The sequence below is a fragment of the Alligator sinensis genome, unplaced genomic scaffold (assembly GCF_000455745.1).
Source record: "Alligator sinensis unplaced genomic scaffold, ASM45574v1 scaffold293_3, whole genome shotgun sequence".
In the NCBI taxonomy this organism is placed as follows: Eukaryota; Metazoa; Chordata; order Crocodylia; family Alligatoridae; genus Alligator; species Alligator sinensis.
In genome coordinates, this window is record NW_005842604.1 from 357235 (window position 1) to 367941 (window position 10707).

At 38.6% G+C, this 10707-nt stretch overlaps 1 protein-coding gene across 2 annotated transcripts in view; it reads right to left on the reverse strand.

Moving 5' to 3' along the window:
- Positions 1-10707, reverse strand: part of RALGPS2 (Ral GEF with PH domain and SH3 binding motif 2) — a 218787-nt gene that overhangs the window by 116496 nt on the left and 91584 nt on the right. For both annotated transcript variants that reach the window (XM_006033021.3, XM_006033019.3), the window contains exon 6: positions 9021-9110. In XM_006033021.3, coding sequence (XP_006033083.1) covers positions 9021-9110 — 90 coding nt within the window. The remainder of the gene's footprint in view (positions 1-9020; positions 9111-10707) is intronic.

Consider the following 10707-nt stretch of genomic DNA (forward strand, 5'->3'; position numbering starts at 1 on the left):
TTGTCTCTTGAAATAAGAGATACTGTCATAGCTGTTTTGTTCTCTGCAATGATTACATTTTGTTCCTTTCCAAGGTTATGCATACCTTTCTTAAGAATCTAGCCTACATTTTAGATATTTTGAAAACATTCCATGAAACCTTCTCTGCACAGATCTGTCTTTATGATCCCTCAGTCATAACAAACTGAATAGTTAATGGACCACATCTTCTTTAGTCCATGTCCACCTTCTCCATTCCCAAGATCTGACAGATACTCTGAAGATAACTGCTTTCTTTGCAGTTAACAGATATTAAGGGAGAAAAAAAAAAAAAAAAAAAAAAAAAAATCAGGAAAAGTATAACTACTTATTGTTCTATCCCTTACAGTCTGTATTCCCACAATAATAAAACACTAATTTTCCTACACTTTGGAATGCTGTTTCTACCATCTCTGCCCAGTCTGTACTTTCCTAGGAAGATGGCAAGGGTTTTTTCCAAACAACTCATACTATATCCATCTTGTATTTTTTCTGGGAAGTATGTGAGAGTTGGGGCTGTATGCATGACTCATTACTTTAATATTCATATGAATCAGTGCCAGCACAGTGGATCTCTGGATACTTCCCTCTCTCTCTCTCTCTTTTTAAAGATGCATGGAAGGAGACAGGGTATTGTTTAGTAATTGCATGCATTCTTCTCATCTTAGAAGATATTACCTTGAGACAAACTCTCAAAAGACAAAGAGGAGCCCTGTTCAAAAAGGCAATGTATATATCAACAATACAGGAATTCTGCTCTTTATCAAGATAACTTGTTCCAGCTAGACAGGAGCACAAGGGTTACGCTAGATGCATAGATACTCCTAAGAGAGCTGCTTTAACTTTTCATGCTCATGCCAAAACGGAGCACTACCTCTGCCTTGAGTAGTGCTTTTGTTTCCCACAGATCAGTTTAAAGAACACTGCAAAATTAATAGAATTCTGGAGTTAATTTTATAAAATCAGGATATTATGACATCTTAAAATATTTATGCATTCTAAAAGGTATCCAATGCCTAATCTGAGACATTTACTTCAAATTTTAAAGCTCTGTGAAAAGCTGAGTGCCCTACAAAGCTGTGAATCAATGTAACTTCTCTAATGAGCTTTAAAAATCCCCAAACTTTCCATATCTGTGATTAAAACAATGATAATTGTTTTAAACTTTTAAAACTTTCAATTTTTTAAACTTTAAAAGTGCTCACAGCAGAGCAAAATGGGAGCGAGAAAACTCTGCAGCTAGTGGAGGGAGGTGGAGAGAGACACTACAGGAAAAGCTTGGGAAGAAAGCAGTAAGTGTAACTCATAACTGTGGTGTTTCTCATAGCAGAGAAGTAAATCTTTACACCTTTAGCAGAGATGCCATTTTGAAAGCAAAAGGGTATAAAACAGAGGATAATGGGAGCATGATTAGAAATCAGCTGTGCAAGAGAGTGGGCACAGATGTAGGATATGATCAATGGCAATGAGATTCAATCCCACAGAGGGAAAAGACTAGAAAAGCTTTAAGTCTCCACCACAGATGCCACGAAGAACATGCTGGGCAGAAGGGGTTCCCGGCTGCCCCAATAATTTTCTGTATGTTGCCCAAATCAAAAAGTTCTACTGGTGGTCTGCTGGGTGCTTGCTATGCCTGTGCAAATAAGGAAGTATTCGGTTTGGATACAGCCAATTTGGAGGACAGTGATTTGATTTGGAGATTCAGATCACTGTCCTGAATCGATTCGGCCGAATCGGCTTCGGAAGATTTGGCACTGATTCGGAGGGATTCAGAAATAGACTATAATGGAGAATCACTGAAATACCTATAACTTTGCCATTTTTTGGCAGATTTGGATGAAAACAACAGGGATGGAAGCCCCTTCTCAGGGCATACAGCCTGCCAAGTTTCATGGAGATAGGCACAAGGGGTTCTGGGAAGCTGCACCTCAAGCTTCTGAAAGCAAAATTCATGATATGTGGGACTGTGTGCGTGTTAAGGCGCAGTGGGATGAAAACAGCAGGGATGGTAGCCTGTAACAGGGGGCCTTCCCGGTGTCGGTTAGATCTCTGCCTGCTCACCCGTTTCCGGGCCAGCCGCCTGGCCCTCTTTTGCTCAGGCAGGAACAGCTCACAAGAGGGACAGAAAGGCTGCAGACAGAAGCTTATATGCTGTTTCTACATCCCACCCCCAGAGCTCTGTGATTGGAAGGGGACTCAGGAAAGATTAGTCACTGGCCAACTACAGATGTCAGTCCTCCCCTCCAATTCCCCCTCCTCCTCCTCAGTTTTTGTTCACCTGCAAGACTGCCTTCTGAATCGCCAAATCTGTGAATCTTTTTCCAAATTGATTCGGAGGCTCTGAATCGATTCAGAGCAGGGGGGTTTTGTCTCCCGATTTGCCAAATCTTCTCTGAATCAAATTGGCAACCAAAGCTTTGCACACCCCTAGTGCTTGCCATGCAGTCTTGGGTGTTTTTCATGTTCTCTGTGGCTCTAATCCACCATTGCATTCTTGGCTTTGATGGTGGCATCACATGCAAAAATGCAACTCAGTTCTTCATAATATTGGCAGGTAGAGGGAGCATTACCAGAGACCCCATTTTGGCACTTTGCTTTCAGCTAATCTCCACTGGATCTCCTTTGTTTTGACTTGGCACTGAGTATTGAAAAGGGGTACTACTCCTGGCTGCTTGCTAGTGTTTGAACAGAGAGATTGCATCTGGCCACAATGTACTTGGGTGGGAGTGGCAGACACACTGACCTATCAAGACCAAGACTTAGGCATGAAGTAATGTCTACCGTACTACCATATTTTCTTGCATATCACAAGCCCCTAAATAAGACAGTCACTTTGTTTTTTCTTCAGAGCATATCTGGTAAGTACTTGGATGAGATATAACTAAGTTAAACTCCTTGAACAATTCTCTCCAGGAATGAGTTTCATGAGAACTTTGATATTTCTGATTCCTCAAAGTTGATTACCATATGCAAACTCCTCCCCCAATAAAACACACTTGATTAGATTCATTACAACTAATCCAATTTTTTTTGTAATCTCCATTATTGCATTTTAGAACTACAACAGTAAAACCACAACTTTATTTATTAAAATATTTAGTATGCACATATAGCAAATCTTGCCATGTATTACAAAACACTTCTTTGAGCTCCACAGGCCTTTTTAGACTTTACATTCTCAATTTTTATCATGATACATTGATGTTCTATACCACAAACAGTTTTCAAAGTTTGCATATCCACCCACATTTACTGGTCTCCCTTACATTGCAAAACCCATTCATTCAGATCCTGTAGAGTGGGGATGTTATTACAGATAATTCACATTTCTTTTTCTTAATGTCAAAAGTAACACTTAATTTTCAACCCTTAATTTTTATCATCCCACAAGATTTGCATTTAAAAACTTCTAGGGCAAAGCTCAGAATGGGGGAGAAATTATATTGTGTTCTCAAAGAGCTATCAAGGCAGAGTGGCAGATCCATACCTTATGATGTTTCTGAGGGGCAACTAATTATATATCAATACTTAAACTTTCTCCTTAGAGTAGTCTGAGTTTTGTCTAAATTAACTGGACAGCATTTCCCACTAAATTGCATACTCTAATAGGGGAGGACTAGGCTGCATAGTGTAGATCAGTGGTTCTCAACCTTTTTAAACTTGAGGAACCCCTTGATAGACCCAAAACACTCCTTGGAAAATGCAAGCTTTTAGTTTTTACTCTTTTTTGACTAAAGAAAAATAGAGCAATTCTTCTGTTGCAGAGAACTCAGACCCCAACAGATCATGTTTGCACATCAAACAGCGTGGCACCCCACAGCACCAAGGATCTGCAAGGTGCCATGGCCTTGCTCGAGTCACTGGTTTAGATTATAAAAGGCAGTGTGGCAGAATTTTCAAATGTGGGTGGTCACGCCAAAACAGCTAAACAAGAAGTACATACTGATTTTCCAGGAAACCAGCTGATGCTTAGGGTGAGTGTAAAAACATGTCCCTCTCCAATTTGATGTCCAACACTGCCCAAAGCTCCACCGACTGCTGTTATATGGGTATCTCACCTAATGGCATCAGCGCAACAGTTTGGATTTAAAAGTAGTGTCAGTAAAAAAAAAAGAGTTGCTGCTGTGGAACCAAGTCCAGTCCCACTTCACCCAGATTATCTAGATTAGCTGTTAAATCACATGCCTATGACCAAACTTTTGTCCCCAAAATGGAGGGTACCAGGAATTTAACAAGTGTATGGTAGTGTTTTTGCTGAAGGTTGTAAATGAAGGATCATCAGAGAATGGAATTAAACCTACGTGTTTATCACTAATAGGGCAACAAACTTCTACTAGGGTCCACTTCACTGTAGAAGATCACTAACAAAGTAGAGACGCTTGGGTGGTCCTCTTCTCCAGACTTATCTCCTGTCCAAATTAAAATCTCAAACCTCTCTGCAAATCTTTTTGTCAATTATCAGCCTCCACCTCAAATTCAACATTGCTGAAACAGGATTACTCACATATTTGAAACTGTTAACAAGTACCTTTGTGCTTTTTCCCCATGCAGGCCTCTGCTGTTAGGTGGAGTATCCAAAACTTATGCAAGCTATTTTGTTATCTTCCAAATCCCTCCTTTAACTCTTTTCCTGTGATGCTAACAAAAACCTTACTAGCTTGGTCACTTGTATGCTGTTATCACACCCTATCATGCTGACTGGATCTTGTCTCATTGTTTCCTTGTACCTCCATGCATTTGTTACCACTTACTTTAAAATTAGTTTATACCCTGCTTGGAGACATGATAATCCTTCTTATTCTATGTTAACAGAAAATCTAGCAAAATGGGGTCCAAGTTGATAATTAGGACTACAGTAATAAATTGATAAAATATCCTTTCCAGATTATTTTCAGTACCTATTGGTATATTTGTCATTCTAAAACACAAAACAAAAGAAAATACAAAGTCTCCATATAGTAACCAGAAGGGGGAATAAAACTCCTGAGCATCTTGTTAAACTAGCTAATTTGATGCCAACAGGGCTATAGACTCAGCAGCTACAGATGGCATCTATTTCTCTCTTCCTTATGTTTTTTTCAACATGTCTGCATAAGGAAAAAACTTTCACAGCGCCTCTTTTTAAACTGATCAGGCCCCCCAAATGCTTGAAAGTACAATTCCTTTATTATAAAAGCAGTGGATCTCTTTAAAATATTTGGGAAGACAAGGACCTCAGAGTTGTCTCAATTTCTTTGAAACTCCTATATAATATCTACAACTAAATTTGGGATGCACAGCCATACGCGCATCCAAATGACAACAGTGCAAGACAGACATCTTTGCAGTACCTTTACCAATTCTCCTGACACCAGTGTTTTAGCTTTATTTCAGTAGTGCTTCCATTTAGAAGAACCAGTTTATCCACACAGCAGAATCCATGCTTTGTCAACAAAACTCAATAATTGGCTTGTTTTGATCATTAATGTAAAGAAACAGTGCATTAGACAAGCTAACCTAACTAATTGTTCACTGTAGTTCTGGAGGCCATCATGAGCTAGCTATATAGAAGCTCTGCAAAGACATGGCATCTATCTGAACTACACCCAGTTTTATCTGTTATATGAGGTCACATGTCTTGATTAAGCTCTTGTCCTGCACAGAAGGAACAAAACCTACTTTTAGCACACAACACTCCTCATTCATTCCTACCTATAGGAGTAGAAAGTGCCAATGCATTCACAGCTAACACTCTCAAACAAAGCCCAGATACATGTCTCACCACCACAACTATGATCAGATCAAGGTCCTAATGTTCCTTTACCAGATACACTTGATAGCAACAAAAAGGTTTTCCTGAACAAATGCTGTTTACTTTTCCTGAATTAGTCACAAATGTGTCCAACCAGCCAAGCCAAAGAAAGGTTTATAATTAACCTATTTAATTTGGCATCACTGCTGTTAAAAGAGTAACCCAATCCAATTTTGAACTGAAAATTTTGCTGAATACCTTGAAGAAAAATCTGGTCTCAAGAATGTCCCTCAGACTTTGAATTTTTGCCTTCAATATGCTGAACATGTACCTACAATCCAACAAGACATTTGCAGCAAAATTTGTCAAGCCATATTCCTATCAGTGACCAGCACCCCACTAAAGAATGGAATTCTCCACTTCAACAACCCTATCTAATTTTCCAGATGGTCAACTCAAAAACATTCAAACTGTTAACTTAAGCTTTGGCAGTCATTTTAAGACATGCAAGTAGGTTTCCTTAAATTTCTAGTGACCAAGGATGCAGTCCTTTACTAACCTGTATGCTAAATCCTGCAATACATATGCTCTTGAATGAAGACTCACTATGAGAGACCCTACACTTCCTTTGTGCCGTTATCCACCACATTTAACTCCTGATCATCCATTTCTACCTTTATCCATTTCACTGTCAATCTATCCAGACTGAATACAGCCACTCTCATTATTGTTGATAAACTCATTTCAAATATTAGAGACCCTACTGAGGAAAGAGACCATCATATTTTGATTCATATCTTCTAACTTCTTGCTCTACCATCCATAAATCACCATCAATTGATGGTCCACAATTAACTTGTCATTAACATTTTAAAACTGATTTGTGAACTAAACATACCACCTCTGCCTACTATTCCCAGAAGAAACTGACATTTCATTTTTTTGCCAATTACAAAACAAGTCTCATATCTCCTACAATTCAGACCCCACAAAATCAACTCATCATGGTTCTTACTCTGCTGAATTATGGATCTGATCCAGTTTCCCACACCTTAATTTAAAATCTCTTGTGTTCCTAAAGCTAGCTTCAGCAAGCACTAATATCTTGACTGTCAAATGTACACCTTAAGTATTAAGCAGAAAAACACTATCAGGAAACACTCGCATATATCTCCCTGGTTGGCAACAGGATATGCATGTCAAAGAATCCTGAGTCCTTTGTCTTCAAGCAAATAATAAATCAATCTTCTCAACTTTAAACTGAAGCGACTTCAACATATGGTCACTCCTCTCACTGTCTCTCACACACACACTAAAAATCTATTGCCAGAACTACTTAAATATCCATCCTTGACAATTACCATTCAAGGCTCAAAGGGAGCTTTTGACTACATAGTCAGATTCAAACTATGGAAGAAACTTTCAGTAATATCAATGGACAAAGCTCTCTTACAATTATTACCACTTACTATTCAAAAACAGCATCTAGGGTACGTTACAAGATTCATGGCACCCTGTCCAAGAGTTTCTCAGCTTAGATGGGTACGACAAGGATGTCCACTTGCTTCACTACTTTTCAACTTATTCTTGAATGATAGGGGGTCTTGTGAACCCAGCATTTATTCCTGCCTGTGGCAGGGGGTCAGGCTAGATGATCTGTTCAGGTCCCTCCTGACCCTAGCTACTATGAAACTATGAAATAAAACAGGTGCCAACAGGGAATCAATTTCACACATTCATGATTTTGAAAGATCCTCTCCTTCTGCTTTATATAAAGATGACACAGTGATACTGTCACAATCTCAAATAGGTCTCCAAAGGTTATTAGGTGCCTTTCAACAGTACTGCACCTCAAACAGCTTAGAAAGTATTGGTTTATGAAGATGAAAGGGGGAAACAAGATTTTTTTTTTTTTCCCCCCCTCCAGGAAAAAAACCTGAGGTATTTTTTTTAAATACCTTGGAATCTACTTTAGCAAAAATCTGAGCTAGAAACAGCATAGTGAAAATGTAATTGCTAGATCAAAACTTAGGTGGAGTTTTATGTTTTTACAGTAAGATAAGCAGAAGAGCAACTCTGGAAGCACTAAGGGGGTCTATACACGTGCTCCAGGGTGGAGGGGAGGGAGCCAGCATTTTATTTCGAGTAAGTTACCCCTCCCCGGCAATTGCTTGCCAAAAATCGCAGGTAGATCTCCATTCTGTGGGGTTCACAGAAACCACTTTTTCGTGGTTTCTGTGTAAAACATGAAATCACGAATACACATTACACATAATGCCCTAGTAAGTTACTTAGATTTATTTATTCATCCATAACTCCAGAATAAGTTGGAAAGTGGCTGTAGGGCCAAATACCATATCCTGCACAGAAAGTTGTCTCAGGCCAAAGCTAGCTAGAGGTCCTATGGATCGTGAAATGCATGCTGATCTGTATGTCCTCAGTGCATAGCACAAGGAACAGGGTATGTATGCGCTCTACAGGTAATGCTCACTCTGAGCTCAAGTGTATAGAATGTACACACCCCACCAGTGGAATGTGCCCATGGACAAACATTTCAAAGGAGGACTGAACTCTGCCTCATGTACAGGGACACACGAGGCACATACATGGACGCTCCACATTTCTTTGTGGCATGAAACAGCACAAATAGAGGTGACAACAGGGTATTTCCATGGATGTTTAACTCATGTACTGAAAGTATCATTAATATAATAGCATAAGTGAAACGTGGCTATAAGCTGCCTGATTTGCATCTTGAATCGAGAAGTATTTTTGAAATTGTATTACCCCCAAACGTGAATATTTCATATTAAATTGATACTAATTGATAATAGTCATAAGACTACTGCTAAAGGTCTAAAGACCTTTCTTTTAGCAGAAAAAAAATCATAAAATATTTTAAATGGCAGCCACCAGAACAAATCTAAACATATAAAACCTGCAAGCAGTGAAAGATTTTAACCCAGGTTGTACTATATAAGGAGTAATAAATTATATTTAAAGAAAAAAAAAATGAGGAAACACTATGAGAAATGTTATTTTCAAAGTTAAGAGAACATTTTTAAGGAATGTGATTCTAATTCTGGAGTTCTGGACTGCCACCCTTTCTGCTGATGTCGCATTGATGAAGCCAAACACCAATTCATGTCAAGACACAACTACAGCCAAATGAAGTGTCAGACAAATATTTATACACATGCATTTTGAATGGGTGAACTCAGGTATAAGAAGTTTCATCTTGGTAAGTCCCAAAACAAACAATCTTTCTTACCTTAGCAGTTTTAATATAGTGGCTCAGAACCTCAGCTCTTATTTTTAAAGTTTGTGCATGAAGAATCTCTCTAACAACCCAGAAGCTTACCTAAAAAGCAAGAAGATAAGCATATTAAAAAGGACAAATGTTAGTTATGCCATCAAATGAAATGTAAATGAAACAATTACATTTATTAAAAGTAAAAATATGCTACATCCATCTTGCAACTTTAAATTATAACTAAGTCAGGAAAAGTAAAAATTATTGCAATAAAAACCTTAATTCAGGGGTTCTCAAACTTTGTGATACCATGGCCCCCAAGTGCTGGATGGCGGCAGCAGGGGACAGGGAGCTCACACGCGGCAGCCGCTGTTACCATCCATCACTTCGCACTGCTGTTGCGTGCCACTTCCCTGCACTACTGTGCATATCCCCTAGGAAGTTTGCGGCCCCCTTTTAAAGTTGCTTGCGACCCCCCCAGAGGGTCACGACTCACATTTTGAGAACTCTTGCCTTAATTGGTAAAAGTTGCACATACCGTTTATTCAATTACTTTACTTGCTTAATAATAATTATGCCCTTGCTGCGTGCAAAAACAACATTAATTTTACAAAGAGAGCTTTTTTTTCCCTTTTTAATTTCACAGTACTGCATCACTTGTGTTGTCCCTCACCGGTTCCCCCTCAGCTAAGAATTGATCTCATGGCTACCCATTTTTAGCCAAATATAAATAAGCTTTACAGTTCTGCCATTGAAATAACAGTGTACAAAAAAGAGAAAGAAAGAAGAAGAAGAGGCTCTTAATACCTTGTATTTTTAAAAGAAGAAAGCATTTATTTTGCATTGTGCAACTCAGATACAATTGAATGTATTTTGTGCAAAAACTTTCCAAACCCAGTTACTTTGATCTGAGACCTTGGATAAAGTCTCAGATTCACTGAAATCAGTGGCAAAACTCCCGCTAACTTCAAGAGAGCCAGTATTTCACTCTTACAGTGGCAAGTTCCAAGTCCATGATAAAAGGAAAATCTTGCCAAAAAACACAAACAAACTTGTGTGATGAAACAAAATAAGACAATTAAAATGAAGCTGCAAATTTACTTTGCATTCTCATTGCTAGAAAGATACATTTTTTCAAAGGCACTGAGACCCTTCAATTAACTCACTGGGATCCCTATGTGAAACCAGATCAATGACTACAGCTCTTACAGTAGCAAAGACCACTCCTCCCCCCACCACCACACATGCATTTACTACTCTGCCAGCAAAAGGAATTTTTTTACTACTAAAACGGTATCAGCTTCCCTGAATAGCAGCAGCATTGCTGGCAGAAACCACCTTCTGCTAGCAGTCTGTATGGGGAAGTTTGCTAGCAGTTATGTCAGTTATAGGATGCCATCTTCTTGCACCCATAGCCAACTTGCCTACAAATTTAAGATGACTGTCTTTTTTACCAGGTAGGAAATGTGTTATTGAAGTGTTTTTTTCAAAATTGTAGCTTCTACCAAAATAAAGCAGCTAAAATTGCATTAATATGTCCAGTTCTTTATATATTGAAAACTTACTACTCAAAAAACCTACAAAATAACAGAATCACAGCTTAGAATATTTTTCTAGTATAAAAAATTCTCAATAGTGAGCTTGCAAAGAACAGCTTTTTTAGCAACTTTTTTCATACTACACTGTTGTAAAATGCTGAAGAGTT